Below are 14888 nucleotides of genomic sequence, written 5' to 3'. Positions count from 1 at the left end.
TACACTGCGTTCCAGTCAGCTTTAGAATAGATTTTAAAGTTCTGCTACTGGTTAATTCATGTTTCTCTTTGTTCTAAATATTTAGAATCTGTTTTTTTTTTTTTAAATCCTATTAATTATGTAAAGGACATTGAGTTACCTTGTGTATGAAATGCGCTATATAAATACATTTGCCCTAATTTATTTTACAAAAATGTAATTTTTTAAAATTATGTTTTAGACTAAGCGATATTGTTCATTATCTGAATTTGCACATTTTTAATGTTGTTAATTTTATGAACAAAATTAGCACTTTAATAGAACTAGCCCTAGTCTATTTCTATTAAAGTCATAATAAATATAACACACAACAGGCCATAAATGTACAACTATTCAATGAAAAACAGTCATTAGCGCTGTAACTGAGCGTGCCTTTTTGCGCCGCCTGAGATCCTGTCTTCTTATTCCGATGCACAAACTCTGTAACCTCGAACTTTACATTATATACTCGTATGTCGAACACTTGAAGCCTTGAATTAAAAAAACAAACAAAAAAAACAATCAAGCGAGCCTTTTTGTGGCGCACGTGACACCATTCTTACGCCGCTGCATAAAGTAGTTCGCTGCACATCGTTAGCAATGTCAAAATGTCATCATTCCAGCATTCCTTATTGCTCGTGATGGCGAGATGAAGCTTCACGAAGCATGGTAACACTTCAGCCATTGGTTGGAGTCATTTTTTAAGCATTCGTCTTTGCAAAAAAAAAAAAGCCTTTCAGTTCAGCAATATTCTCGGGATGTCGGGTATGAATTGCTCTCTCGAGGTAACGATCGAGTGCAGGTCAGAACTCTGACTGGGCATATTTTCTTCTTTTGAAGCCATTCTGTCATTCATTGACTTCGGCGCCATTGTCCGGATGCGTCACCCGAACTTTGTTGAGAACTGAACTGTGAGGCAAAATAAAAGCTGGAATTCTCAACTTCTGTCTCATATTCATCTTTTGCTCCGAAACCCAAATGTATTCGGTATACAACAAAAACAAAGGACTCGACCTTGCCGTTCCAATACTTTAGGAGAGTACTGCATATATGAATATAGTACTATGTTGCTGTCCTATAAAGTAATAGTTATACTGTAAGGAAGGAGAGATCTCAGGGAAGCTGTTTCGGTTGGCCAATGCCACGATGAGCACTTAGGATGCTCTCCCACTCAGTTCCAGTCTTCCTCCTCGTCCTCTAGACAAGAGACCAAAAAAAAAAAGGATTTCAGTAAAGAATATGACGCAAAAACATTTGAACCCGAAGCCAAGAAGAAAGCGAGCAACGCAAACACAGAGACGAGACAAACGCCCTTTTATTTGTAAACAAATAAATACGACGAAAGAAAAAGGCGTCTTTATGTTTCCTCTTCGTCTGCCGCGTTTGAAGGTCGCAAAAGGACCGTATATTTGCCCACAAATTGAAGTTGTATTCGGAAAAAGCAAACACGAGCTAGCTCTCACGGACGTCGCCATCTTGTTTTCCGACGCGGTCAATGGAACGCTGGTCGCTCGGGAGTGACGTCATTCCCACTTCCGAGGCAAATGAGACGCAGCGTAAGTCAGCAGCGCCCCGTTGCGGCGAGGCGGTTCGGGGCACGAGGAAAAAAAAGCGGTTCACTTCACAGCGGCTCCGGACTCGAGCATCGTTGCCCTGCCGTGTCGCTGCCGACGAGCCCCGATGTGAGTACCAAAGTCGCTCGGTCAAAATAGAAAAAAAAAAAAGGAAGCGAAAGACCGCCATGAAGTCCCCGCAGCGCTTTCGACAAGTCCGCTAACGTCGTCGACGTCTTGTGTAGGAAGCCGTGAGCCGTTGTTTTCTATGCGCCCCCACTGCGACATTCGTCCAAGATTAAAAAAAAAAACCCCCAAAACCGTCAAATGTTTGTTGTTTAGTCGCAGGCGCCCAATGTGTTCCATTTCCGCCCGCTTTATTGACCATTAGACGCGGCCCGTTGCTCTGAAGGGTCGTGTGACGAAGAACCGCCATCCAGTTGATAGCCGTATCCCACCACCCGTTTGAGCAGAACGGTGAAAAATATGTATTTCATGATATGGAACCGTAATGATGTAGCCGCGCACATGACAAGCATTTTCTGACAATATATTCGGGTGTGTTTTGCAATATTACATTTGAGTTGTAATTGTTCGGCCCGAGCTCAGGTTCCGCAACGATGTTAACCAGGAAGACAACTGCGCCCCTTTTCTCCTCCTCCCGGTTTAATGTTCCGCTTCAAAAGTGGCAAATGCGACATTTGCGAAACGTTTGCATCGGGCAGCGGTGGCAACCCCGCACGAAGTCCAAATACTCCGGTTTTCCGTCATCCGGATTTATATCGATGACGAACGAAAGAATGGAACTTTTTTGTAAATAGTAATGACAACTGCGCTTGATTCGAGTCTCGAGATGTAACGGTGGAAAATTAGGGGCGGCAGCGGCATAAACAAGGCAAATGGATTCAGAGAAGCAAGATATTCCCCATCCACGGGCTTATTCGTTTGTCTGCGCTCCCGCCTGCTGTCGTAGCGTCATATTGGAATCTTTTCGGTCGGATGTCGCGACTAACGAGATTTGTAACATCTGGTTTTCAGTGAGATGTTTCCCGCCGCTCGGCCAAGATAGCCAATCAGTGAGTACGGCGGCTTCGGACGGACGCCGACAGACCCCGGAAAATCATGTCGCGGGCCGCTGGACTAGAGTTGGCGCTCCTGGTGTCGCTGGTCACCTGTCGCGCCGCCTCGTCGGGAGACGGAAGCGGCACGGGCGGCGGCGGCGGTTCCGTCCCGGCCGTGCTCGCCGCCACGAGCCAGCTGATCGCCCGCGAGGGAAGCTGCGTGCTGATCGACTGCAATGTCACCGGCGACCCGTTCCCCAGCATCAAGTGGTTCAACTCCCACGGGCACCTCGTGGACACGGACGGCAGTGGCGGTAAGGCGTGAAACTGACACGGAACCCTGCTTCCCCGTCCCCTTCATCAACATTCTTAAAATAGAATTGGGGGGGGGGGGGGGGATCCGGTTTCTAAAGAACTGCAGGTCTCCCTTCCCCCAGTTAAGATCAGTGTTCATGACACAACAATAAGGAAGCGACTGGGCCAAAATGGCATCCGTGGCAGAGTTGGAAGGCGAAAACCACTGCTGACCCAGAAGACCACAAAGGCTCACCTTACCTTTGCAAAAACCAAAAAGATTTTTGGTTTGGACTGACGAGATGAAAGTTGAGCTTTTTGGAATGTGTGCGTCTCGTTGTAGCGTGATGGTCCGGGGCTGCTTGGGTCATTGAGGACCTGGACAACTTGCTGTGATGGATGGAAGCGTGAATTCTGCTAGTTAACAGAATATCCTGTTCAGCCATCGGTTTTTGAAGCGCACTCGGGTTATGCAGCAGGGTAACCATCCAAGTCAACTTCTGAATGGCTTAAAAAAAACAACCCAAAATGAACGTTTTGGACTGTTTTATTTCCATAATTCCGTTCGAAAAGATCCACTTCCATAGATCATAGATTCAGGGCCCGCAATTGAAACCATTTCAAGCATTTATTTGTTTATTTTGACATAATTGCCCGGGAGTTATGGAAGCCCGGATTTCCTTGATGCTTGCTGTCAGTTCTTCTTTGTTTTGGGGTCTGGTGCCCCTCATTTCCCCCTTGATCATAGCTCATAGATTTATATCCGCGAGTTGGCTCATATGAATTGAAGTGACATGCGGTTCTTAATCCATAGGGTTACATATGACCTGGGTAAGCTCTTCCGGGAAGGTTTTCCACAAGCTTTAGGTGTGCGTTTATGGGAATTTATGACCATTTCTCCACAAATGCATTCGTGAGGTTACACACTGACGTTGGACGAGAAGGCCTGGTTCTCAGTCTCCGCTCTAATTCGTCCAATTGTTCTGTCGGGTGGAGGACAGGATTGTGCAGGCCAGTCAAGTTCATCTCCATCAAACTCTCATCCATGTCTTTATGAACCTTGATTTGTGCACTGATGCACAGTCATGTTGTAACGGGAAGGGCCAATCGCCAAACTGTTCCCGCAAAGTTGGAAATGTCCTGAGCTCCAGTGAATGGAACTCTTGGTATGCTTCAGCATACCGAGAGATTTTGGACAATCAAACAGTTTGGGGATTACATGTCTGTGCACCAGTGCACAAAGCGAGGTCCATAAAGACATGGATGAGGTAATTTGGTATGGATAAACCTCACTGGCCCGCACACAGAGTCCTGCCCTCAACTCGACAGAACACCTTTGGGTTGATTTCAAGTGGACAGTGAGCCAGGCCTTCTCGTCCAACATTAGTGCGTGACTTCACAACTATGCTCCTGGAACAATGGGCTAAAATCCCCTTAAACTTAACTCCTAAACCATGTTGTAAGGCTTCTCACAAGAGTTGCTGTTACAGCTGCCGAGGGTAGACCGACATCATATCAACCGGATGGGCTATCACTTGAAATCACACGCGAGTCAAGGCAGGTGAGCGAACGTGAGAGGCGGAAACGGCTTCTGAGAAAAAACAGAACAGTCCAGTTGCGGTCAATCCAATGCCCTGAGAATGAAATGAGAGTCATCTTTACTTGCCAAGTGGTTCAGCAACACACAAGGAATTTGCCTCCGTTAGTCGGAGCCGCACTAGTATGACAACAGGCAGCCATTGTGACCAGGTAGAAGCGATATAAAAACATTAAAATAACAAATATTGAAGGCAGCATTTATTGTTATGTCATTGAACAGCATGCAGAATTGCAGCAAAAACGGTCCCGCGGCAATGTCCTTGGCAAAATTGGCGAAATATGGAAATTCACATTTTGCAGCGCCGCTTAACTGTGCGTGTCGCGTATGACGCGCTTAATCAAAAGCACGACTTGCGCCATTTACACTGGCCCCTCAAACTCTGCGGATGCAAGTGCGAGCAAGTATGGGCCTCACCCAGGGGTGGGCAAACTACGGCCCGCGGGCCGCATCGGGCCCATTGGCCATTTCAATTCGGCCCGCCAAAGATTGGTACAGAATCCGCCAAATCACGACTACATTCGTTTGACCTCGTCCTTGCAATGCCGAGTGGGTCCACCGGGTAGCACGGTCGATACGGTGGTGCGTCGACTTGACTCGGGCTGTTCTGTTTTTTTCTCAGCTACTCTTCTGAGAATGGACTACGAAATACTTTTGCGCGGAAGTCCGATCATAGGCCGCATGTCTAAGTTGTAAAGAAACCATTGCGATTTTCGAGGAATAGAACATCAGCCGTCACTTTTCTACCAAGCGTCCCGATTATGCTAACAGCCAATCAACGCAGGAACGGATGGCTACTCCGGCTCAGCGAAAAAAAGGGCCGTCCAAGATTGAGTCACACAAAACCCTGAAACGGCGCCACTGATTGATTACACTCTTTGTCTTTATACGACAGTAATAACTGAAGATGAGAAATACTTCTGACAGTTTCACCAATTCATACAGATGTATGTATCTCAGAAATATGTATTTTGCTGTCCGCACGCAAAACGGCTGCCTCAGCCCTCTGGCGTTGACTCCGTCCGTTTGTATCTCGGCAGGGGGGAAGTGGTGGCTGTTGGAGAACGGAATCCTCAACATCACCGGCATCGAATTCGCTGACCGCGGCAAGTACACGTGCGTGGCGTCCAATGCGCACGGCGCCTCCAACTGCACCGTCACGCTGCGCGTGGTTTTCACCAAGGGTGACATGGGCGTCTACTATATGGTGGTGTGCCTGGTGACCTTCAGCATTATCATGGCGCTCAACGTGACGCGCCTGTGCATGATGAGCAGCCACCTCAAGAAGACCGAGAAAGCCATCAATGAGTTCTTCCGCACAGAGGGCGCCGAGAAGCTGCAGAAGGCCTTTGAGATCGCCAAGCGCATCCCCATCATAACCTCCACCAAGACGCTAGAGCTGGCCAAGGTGACGCAGTTCAAGACCATGGAGCTGGCGCGCTACATCGAGGAGCTGGCGCGCAGCATCCCGCTGCCGCCGCTCATCATGAACTGCCGCACCTTCGTGGAGGAAATCCTGGAGGTGGTGGGCGTGGAGGAGATGAGGCACACCTTCCTCAGGCAGGTGCCCGAAGCCAGGGAGCGCGGCGGCGGCGGCGGCGGCGACGGCCCCAGGGACACGTTCACCCTCCTGCGGGAGCGAGGGCGGCAGCTGGAGCGCAGCGAATCGCCGGCCGCGGACTCCGACAACTCGTCTGTCCAGGAGCAGCCGCAGCAAATCGCCATCCAGGTGTCGGTCCACCCGCAGCTCGAACCCGACGGCGCCGCCACCTTCCCGCCGCGCGACGACAACGTGGAAGGAAATCAGAGCAAAGAGCCCGCTGCCAACAGCCTCCCGCCCTGCCAGATTTTTTACGAGAGTCACGTGTGACGAGGAAGACGCCCGCTGGAAAGCTCAACTGACCAATCACATGCCGGTGTTTCGTTTCTTGTCTCACTCGAATGTAACGTCCATCAGCAAAGAAATCCACCACGAGTGAGTTTCTCCTGTCTTTCAATTTCTTGTATCATTCATTCTTTCCACGATCAAATTAGCAACAGGGCTGTGCTGTACACACAGCTTTGTGCTTTGGTTTGATGGTCGGGATATTGCGCATGAGGGCCACGTGCGACATTTGGTTTGCGTGCCTGGGATCTTTTCTGCTTTGCTATTACCGGTGCTCTCCTGATGCCTTTTGTAGTCGATAGAAGTGCGAATGAAATGTTTCTTTCATTGAACACGAGGGCCGGCTCATTCGGCCTTTCAATAAATTTACACGCACCCCAAAAACTGCTTTATTCCTCAAGATACCTGCTGGCTTTTTTTTTTTTGGTCTTCTTTGTTGCCTGAAATATTTTCTTTAGCCATTTGTCAAAACGTGCAATATGTAAATATTCATTCATGCCTCGCGAGGGTCGTGGGGGTGCAGGAGCCCATCTCGGCGGGCACCCTGAACTGGTCGCCGGCCAATCGCAGGGCTCATAGAAACCATTTGCACTCGCATTCACGCCTACGGGCAATTTAGAGTCGTCAATCAACCGAGCACGCAGGTTTTTGCCGCGGTCCTCAGAACTGTGAGGCACATGTGCCAACCTGCCTGTAAATATCAGCCATACGAAATTGAAACTTTTTGTACTTTGTCCTAAGATGAGCCATCAAACTGCACGCGGCGATGTCATCGGTTAAACGCTCTTACACGAGTTGCCCAGGCGAGGCGTGGGCGCCGCTTCGGAGCACTCACCGCAATATAAACTTGACAATTTCGATCCAAATTTAATTAACCATGTTTCAAATGTACAATCAAAGAAAGCAAATATCACAACAACGCACAACTTCATAAATTAAGAAACCGAGACGGGTCGGCGCCGGGAAGCAGTAGGACGGACGGACGGACGGACGGACGGACGGCAACATCTTCAGTCGGTTTGCAGTGGAGCGCAAAGTCAAGCCTCTGCGCTGAGATACACATTGAACGGGTTACCCGATTTGTCTTTCAATTCGAGTTTCTCGTGCACGGGTCCTCAGTCGAGCGTGAGCCGGAGCCAATATCGGCCGACTCGGGGACTCACTAACGAGCCTTTGTCCGTCCATTTTCTATGGAGGTCAAGGGAGAGGTGGGGTACACGCTGAACCGGTCGCCAGACAATTGACACTCACACGTATGCACAATTTAGTCTTCAATTATCCTAGCGTGTTGTGGGAGGATGCCAGAGAAAAGCCACACAAGCGCCGGAGAGAACGTTGACAAACTCCACTCGGGATTCAAACACAGAACCTCCGAACCGTGAGGCAAATGTGCTCCCCGCTGGTTCAAAGTGGCGCCAAACGGGAAAAGTAGCAGTAGGGGAAAGTTAATCGCATACGAGAAATTCACAGATGTCGTTTTGGGGGAGGGGGGGGGGGGGACTTCACAATGATGGACGGATCGCTATTAAAAAAAAGAAAAAAAAGATTGCACCATCTGGAACATTTGCAAAAATCAATTGGGGCGAAGTGACAATTACAACCACGTGTAACCAGGTGTGCGTGTCAAATCTCCCAACTCAAGAGTGGATGAAGCACAAAAAAGGAAAAACATGGGAAAAAGGTCTGCATGTCAGAGATTTGCGCCATCCAAGAGGCACACTTCTTCCTCCTCCCATCCGTCCTGAAAGGAGCGGATCAGTTGAACATGATGGACTCGGGATCTTGGTTTGCCATTTGAGCCATGTGACGCAGGATATCCTTTTTTGTCACGATGCCAAGAAGCCGCCTGCAGGGGGGAGAGAGAGAGAGAGAGGGAGGGAGGAAGAGTCAGCACAATCAAGATTCGTTGGCACCGGTTTCGGGGGTGGGCGGGGCGGCTGGCATGAAAGGAAGCCCATAACACGGACCAATAACAGACAGAAGCTGGCTGAAGGAAGGAACGCAGGAAACAAAAGTGGCACCCAAGTGGGAAAAGGAGGGCCTGTTCATACAAGCTGCAGGTATGCTAACACCGCTGGGCATTTATTTGTCGCTCATATCCGAACATTTCTCATTTTCAAGTGGTTGCGTAGTAGACTGGGGTGTCAAACATATGCGCCGGCCATCAGAGGGGGGGCCGGAGAACACATTCGCTGCTATTTTACAGCGAGGCTAACTTTTGGTGCTAATTTTGTCCACTGGAGGGCGCACTGACAACACTTCAATGACATTTATGAAGGCCCCAAAAAGTTTCAGGAGCACACGAATATAAAATGGTGTGCCATGTTCACACTGCAGTTCTGTGGAAATGTTTGAAGACTTTGAATATTACAACATTTCAGTCAAAAGCTTCACTTACTGTTATTTATGACATTTTAAACCACAAATATGGAGTTTGACACCCCTGTGGCTAATGTAACACATCCCATGTTAGCACAGCTACTCCTTTAGCAATTCTGGCCTGCTCATGCTAATTACTAGGTCGCCTATAAATGCGAGTTCCCAGAATTCACCAGTTGACGCAAATGGGAGTCGGCTGGGTTGGGCAAATGAACTTCCCGCATCAGCACGAGCACCGCAGTCGGGAAGCGAGTGGGAAGGATTCTCCTCGCTAGGATCACAAAAACACCGTCAAACGGAAGACTCGCCAAGTGGCCGTTACGGCAACGGGTCCGATGTCATCCGACGTGGCAACATGAGCGGCAATGTTAAAACACACACACACACACACACACAGAGAGGAACAATCATTAACGACGTTTCCCCCCCCCCCCCCCCAACAAATGTTGCTCCTTTTGGTGACTCGGAAAACCACAAGACCTGTTGCCAAGTTGAAAAACAGCATTAGGACTTGTACATTTAAAGTAGTGATTCTTACTTGAACAACTGCTTTTAACCTTTTCTTCAGGTACTATTTGGAGTTCAATTTTATGTGCAATACATTCTATTTGATTCACAAAGTCAATTCAAGGTCGGAGGGGCCGCAGCCGCAGAATGGCAGCCACGGCGACACAAGCAGCTTAGCGCCACCGATAGGCGTGACTGAATAATGCGTGCAATTGTAAAGCGTCTTTGAGGTCCTTGAAAAGCGGTGTATAAGTCAAATGCATGCTTGTTAAATGTACGGCGACGGCCGCCGGAACGGCTAAAGCGCTTCGTTGCGGCTGAGGCGCCTTTGCTACGGCTTCTCCAAAACGGCAAATTTACGGCTACGGCTCTTCACGACGACGGGCCCTGATGAAGCGTTGCAGCCGTACTACGGATCTTCATTAGGGCCTTGTACACCGCGGCAAATACTACAGCTGCTACGGCGCTTTGGCAAAACTGCTCCGACATGGCAAATTTATGGGCACAGCGGCTCTAATGCGCTAAATCTACGGCTCCGGCTCCTCACCGGAGCTGCAAGGACGTGGTCGAGCGACTGCTCCGGCCCTTCGCTCCGGCTTCCGCAACGTGGCAAATCCACTCTTGACTACTCGCCAAGACCGCTAGAAAGTAGCAAGTCAACGGCTAGCGCTCTCGCGCACTAACCCACCCCCCGGCAGGAAGCGAAAGCAGGTTTTTGACCACACCGAGGTTTCTGCTGCACCCCTCCCTAGAGGGAAGAGGGGCGGGTGTGTGGTGTGTAAAGGGGTAGGACTAGTCACCAGGGGCTCCGTGTGCTGCTTGAGCTCCTCCAGATGCTCTAATATATTCTTCTTTGTGATGATGCCCAACACAATCCTGAAACACACACCCGTTACTTGCACAGCGCCTCGCCGCTTCTCGAGCGCGGGGGAACATTCAGGGACACGGCCGGGCGCAACTTCATACACACAAGCGCAATCTCCACTCACCCGTTGTGAGTGACCAGGCACTGGCGCAGCCCCAGCTTCCTGAAGATGTCCACCACAATCTCCATGGGGGTGTGGTCGGTGACGGTGAAGGGGCTCATGTCGAGGATGGAGCGCAGCTTGAGGGGACGCGGGCTGTCGGCGGGGAGGGCGGGGGCGTGTTGAGTGAAGTACACCCTGGAGTTCAACACGATGCCCTCTTGTTTGCGGCGAGCGTTCTCTGTCGGAGCGCAAGAAGGGAGGCGGGCGTCAGGGTGAGTTCACCGAGAGTTGTACTTCACATGCCGACTCAACTGGGAAGTGCCCGTGAACACAGAGGGAGGGCATCCAGTTTTTGATGAAACATACTTGGACACCGTTTCGAATGCCACGCGGCAACCGGAAGACCCCAAACGGTGCCGAATATAGATAGGCCTCCATAAAAGCAACGGCGATCAAGGACTTTGAGCAAGCGCGTCAAACACTTCCTGTCTACTCAAAGCCGGAGTGCCTTGAAGTTGCACTTAGCCGCTAAAGGTTGTATTATTAGGATCGGCCCACGGCATAAAGAAAGCTTGGAGTTCGGAAAAACGCTTGAATTGTTTTCGTTTGCCGGCCGCACGCTGTGAGAAGTTGGGTGTTGGCTCAATGGGGGAAGGGTTACAGCCAAAGAACTGAAGGCCTCCGTTAAGGTCAGGGTTCATGACTCCACCAGAAGAAAGAGACGGGTTCCGAGATGAAAACCACCGCTGAGCCAAAAGAACATGAAGGCTCATCTTAATTTTGCCAGACGACATCTTGATGATCCCCCGGACTTTTGCTAAAATACTCTACGGTCCCACGAGACAAAAGTTGAACTTTTTGGAACGCGTGTGTCCCGTTACATCGGGCGTAAAAGTAACAAAGAACATCATACCAACAGTAAAATATGCTGGAGGGAGTGTGATGGTCTGGGGCCGTTTTGCTACTTCAGGACCTGGAAGACTATGCTGTGCTAAATGGGAACCATGAATTCCTGGATGCCAAAAACCGCTGAAGGAGACTGTCCGGCCACCTGTTGGTGACCTCAAGCTGAAAACAACTTGGGACAATGATCCAAAACACACCGACAAGTCTACCTCTGAAAGGCTGAAGAAAAACTAAACGAAGACTTTGGGAGAGACCGAGTCAAAGTCCTGAGCTGAATTCTATTGAGAGGCTGTGGCACGACCTTAAAAATACTCTCCAGCGTGGCTGAATTACAATTCCACAAAGATGAGTGGGCCAAAATTCCTCCACGGCGCTGTACGAGACTCATTGCAAGTTGATTGCAGTTGTTGCTGCTGCTAAGGGTGGGTCAACCACTTCTTAGTTTCAGGGAGCAATGACTTTTTCACACAGGGCCATGCAGGTTTGGATTTTTGGTTCTCCCTTAATGAAATCATGAAAAACATTTTTAAAATGCATTTTGTGTTCACTTGTTTTGTCTTTGACTAATACTTACATTTGTTTGATGGGAAACATTTACGTGTGACAAAAGTTTATTTATTTCCATAATTCCATTCAATAAGATCAACTTTCATAGATTACAGATTCAGGGCCCACAACTTAAACCTTATCAAGTATGTATTTGTTTATTTTTACAGAATTTGGGCTTCCAGCGCATAAAACCCACGAAGTCAGGAAATTCAAATACATTTACTTCTCAGTTTTTGTAGAGGAAAAAAAAGAAATTAGGGTCGCATTAAATCAACTATAGAGGAATAAAGTCGATGAGCCGCACAATGAAGTTCTGGGAAAGACGAGTGGAGGCGAGACTCGGGACACAAGTGAGGATTTGCGAGTCTGAAACAGTCTGGTTTCATGCCCAGAAAGAGGACCACAGATGCATTATTTGCCCTGAGGATGTTGATGGAAAAGTACAGAGAAGGTCGGAAGGAGCTACATTGTGTCTTTGTGGATCTAGAGAAAGCCTATGAGCGCGTACCCGGAGAGGAACTGTGGTACTGGACGTGAAAGTCTGTAGTGGCAAAGAAGTATGTTTGAGTAGTACAGGAGTGACTGACTTTATTGGTGAGGTGTGCTGTCGGTGTGACAGACGAATTTAAGGTGGAGGTGGGACTGCATCAGGGATCAACCCTGAGCCCCTTCCTGTTTGCAGTGGCGATGGACAGGCTGACAGATGAGGTTAGACTGGAATCCCCGTGGACCATGACGTTCGCAGATGACATTGTGATGTGCAGTGAAAGCAAGGAGCAGGTGGAGGAACAGTTAGAAAGATGGAGGCTACAGGGAGAAGAGATAGCAAGGGTGGAGGACTTTAAGAGGAGGATGCAGGAGAGGAGCTTACGTGGAAAAGGATGACGCGCTGTGGCGACAAGCCCAAAGGAAAAGAAGATGAGGTGGAAGCCCAAATTTGGCAAACATAAACAAATACTTGAAATCGTTTAAATTGTGGGCCCTTAATCTATAATCTATGAAAGTTTAACTTTTTGAATGGAATTATGGAAATCAAACTTCTCCGTGATATGCAAATCTTTTGGAAGGGGGTCTGCAAAACGGAAATGGGGCTGGTTACCTATAGCGATGGTGATATCTCTGCGCAGAGCGAAACCCACAAGCCTCTGGGACTCCTTGGACACGATCACCGGAAAACCATTAAAACTGGTTTCGTTGATGACACCCTGCAGGTCCTCCACGGTCAGGTCGTCCTGCGTCAGCACAGCGAGCGGCGGGTCGCAGCGGCGCGGCCTCATCACCTCCCTAGCGAGCGTCGTGTGCGTGAATTCCTCCTTGGCGTCCAGGAAGGGGTACCCGTTGAGACGGATGTGGGCCTCGTAGATCCCCTCGCGGCCGAAAGCATCTCCCACCCATTTGCTGGTCATGACGGCAGCCATGAGGGGCACGATGTACTCGAGGCCGCCGGTCAGCTCGAAGACGATGACGACCAAGGAGACGGTCATACGGGTCACGCCGCCTGCGCGGGAGGACAACGAGAAAAATGAGCAAACCAACAAGTGTCGGCGACGTCCGTCCTAAGCCGCCGCCATTCGTAGACTCACCAAGGCAGGCCGCGGCCCCCACCATGGCATACAGTCCCGGCGTGATACAGTCTGCTCCGACCTCACACCACTCTTTGAACAGGAACCAGTCGTGGTGGTAATATGCCAGCTGCTCCACAGCAATGCCAACGATCCGCCCCGCGATCGCCCCGATGGCCATGCTAGGAATGAACAAACCTGACGGGACCTGGAGGGAAGAAAGTAGCTGATTTGGTTTTGGATTTGCTCTGAAATGTGGATCATACAGGCATCACAAACACAGGCTCACCTTGAGGCCGAAGGTGAATATGGTCATGATGATTTTAAAGATGAGCGCGAGGCAGAGCTGCCACATGGCAGTGTACACGCCAGGCCCGGCCGGCCGGTTGGGGTATTCCGAAAAGGCCTTGCTGCCGTTCATCTGGCTGCGGTATTGGCAGAGCTGCGAGGACTCTAGCGGGCCGCAGTCGGTGAAGAGCTCCTTTATCAGCTCGCTGGTGTTCTGGCGGGTGTACGGGTTGGGGAACGCGACGACGGCTGTGATCGCGGCCACCAGGATCACCTCCAATACTGGATACTTACCTGAGGTGAAAGACGTGTTTGGGACGTTATACCGGCTCTATGGGGCCTCCCTCGGTAAACGTGAAATATGAATTCAAACAGTCCACAAATTCCTAATTCACAGATGTCTTTCTGCCGGGAGGCCTGAAATCAGGCCGTACGACTTTCGAGCAAATCTAGGTCACGAGCGAAGAGCTCTGCCTGCCTCTGTACTGGAGGTTTGGGTCGTCCACATGGAGGCAACCAATCAGAGGATAGGGGGCGGTCTCAGCCGAATGTGGACACAAAACTGGGTCAAACAATGGTAGCTGTCAGAGGGGCCTTTTCAGACACTACTACAACAAAACAACGGTGCTTTTTGAAATTAAATGGACACTTCTAGACTAAGTCCTTGTTATAGAGTCACTCTAGCTTCAGTTGGACAAAAGTAGTTCTTTGCTACCCTCTTGTGGCATCTGTAGGCAATTACAAGGGCTTTAGGCTGTCAATTAATCACAGTTTTCGCATTGAAAGCAGGGCTCACTGTATTTTGGCATTTCGATGCACGTTTAATTCGCTTTTCTTTTATTTGAGTTAGCTAACTGAGATTGTCACACAAACAGCTGAAGAAGTTTTGATGTCTTACAAACGTGTGGGAGGAGTGAAACTATTCCAAAATTGTTTTCATATGGTCTCTCGATATGACAGGTTTTCACGGGTGGGTCAGGAACAAATACCGTATGCCACGATTAACGGGGTTTCGCTGCATTTCCAAACGGACATTTGGACCTCAGACAGCCCAAGCACTTGCCGAAGCGGGTCGACTTCCGACGCCGACACCAAGCAATGTTGGCTCGGATGAAGAAGGCCCCCCACAGGCCCCCGAAAACTCCCAGAAGGATGAAGGGGATGAGCTCGAACAGGTACCAGGGGGTGTGGTACTCCACGTAGAACAGAACCAGGCGGCTGTTTCCAAATGGGTTAATGGAACGCAGGACAAAGGCGGCCACCAGGGCGGCGAAAAAGGAGCGCCACAGTGTCTTGAGAGGGAAGTAGTAGCTCACCTGGA

At 49.6% G+C, this 14888-nt stretch overlaps 2 protein-coding genes across 6 annotated transcripts in view; one reads left to right on the top strand and one right to left on the bottom strand.

Annotated features, from left to right (window-relative positions):
* Positions 1–2693: 2693 nt before the first annotated feature.
* Positions 2694–6726, top strand: mfap3l (microfibril associated protein 3 like). The gene is made up of 2 exons (XM_061763646.1): positions 2694–2946; positions 5564–6726. The coding sequence occupies exons 1-2, from the start codon at positions 2694–2696 to the stop codon at positions 6391–6393; spliced, it is 1083 nt and encodes a 360-aa protein (XP_061619630.1). The 3' UTR covers positions 6394–6726.
* Positions 6727–7259: 533 nt separating this feature from the next.
* Positions 7260–14888, bottom strand: part of clcn3 (chloride channel 3) — a 23951-nt gene continuing 16322 nt past the window's right edge. For 2 of the 5 annotated variants that reach the window (XM_061763460.1, XM_061763461.1), the window contains exons 8-14: positions 14631–14883; positions 13569–13861; positions 13301–13487; positions 12817–13215; positions 10284–10500; positions 10095–10170; positions 7260–8254 (exon numbers count right to left, since the gene is read on the bottom strand). In XM_061763460.1, the coding sequence (XP_061619444.1) occupies positions 8099–8254; positions 10095–10170; positions 10284–10500; positions 12817–13215; positions 13301–13487; positions 13569–13861; positions 14631–14883 (1581 nt within the window). In that variant the 3' untranslated portion in view covers positions 7260–8098. The remainder of the gene's footprint in view (positions 8255–10094; positions 10171–10283; positions 10501–12816; positions 13216–13300; positions 13488–13568; positions 13862–14630; positions 14884–14888) is intronic. The other 3 variants (XM_061763462.1, XM_061763463.1, XM_061763464.1) reach the window with 2 other exon arrangements.

This window comes from Phyllopteryx taeniolatus, chromosome 23 (genome assembly GCF_024500385.1).
Source record: "Phyllopteryx taeniolatus isolate TA_2022b chromosome 23, UOR_Ptae_1.2, whole genome shotgun sequence".
Taxonomy (NCBI): Eukaryota; Metazoa; Chordata; class Actinopteri; order Syngnathiformes; family Syngnathidae; genus Phyllopteryx; species Phyllopteryx taeniolatus.
Note: the sequence above shows the minus strand (reverse complement) of the source record. Positions and strands in the feature narration are given on the sequence as shown.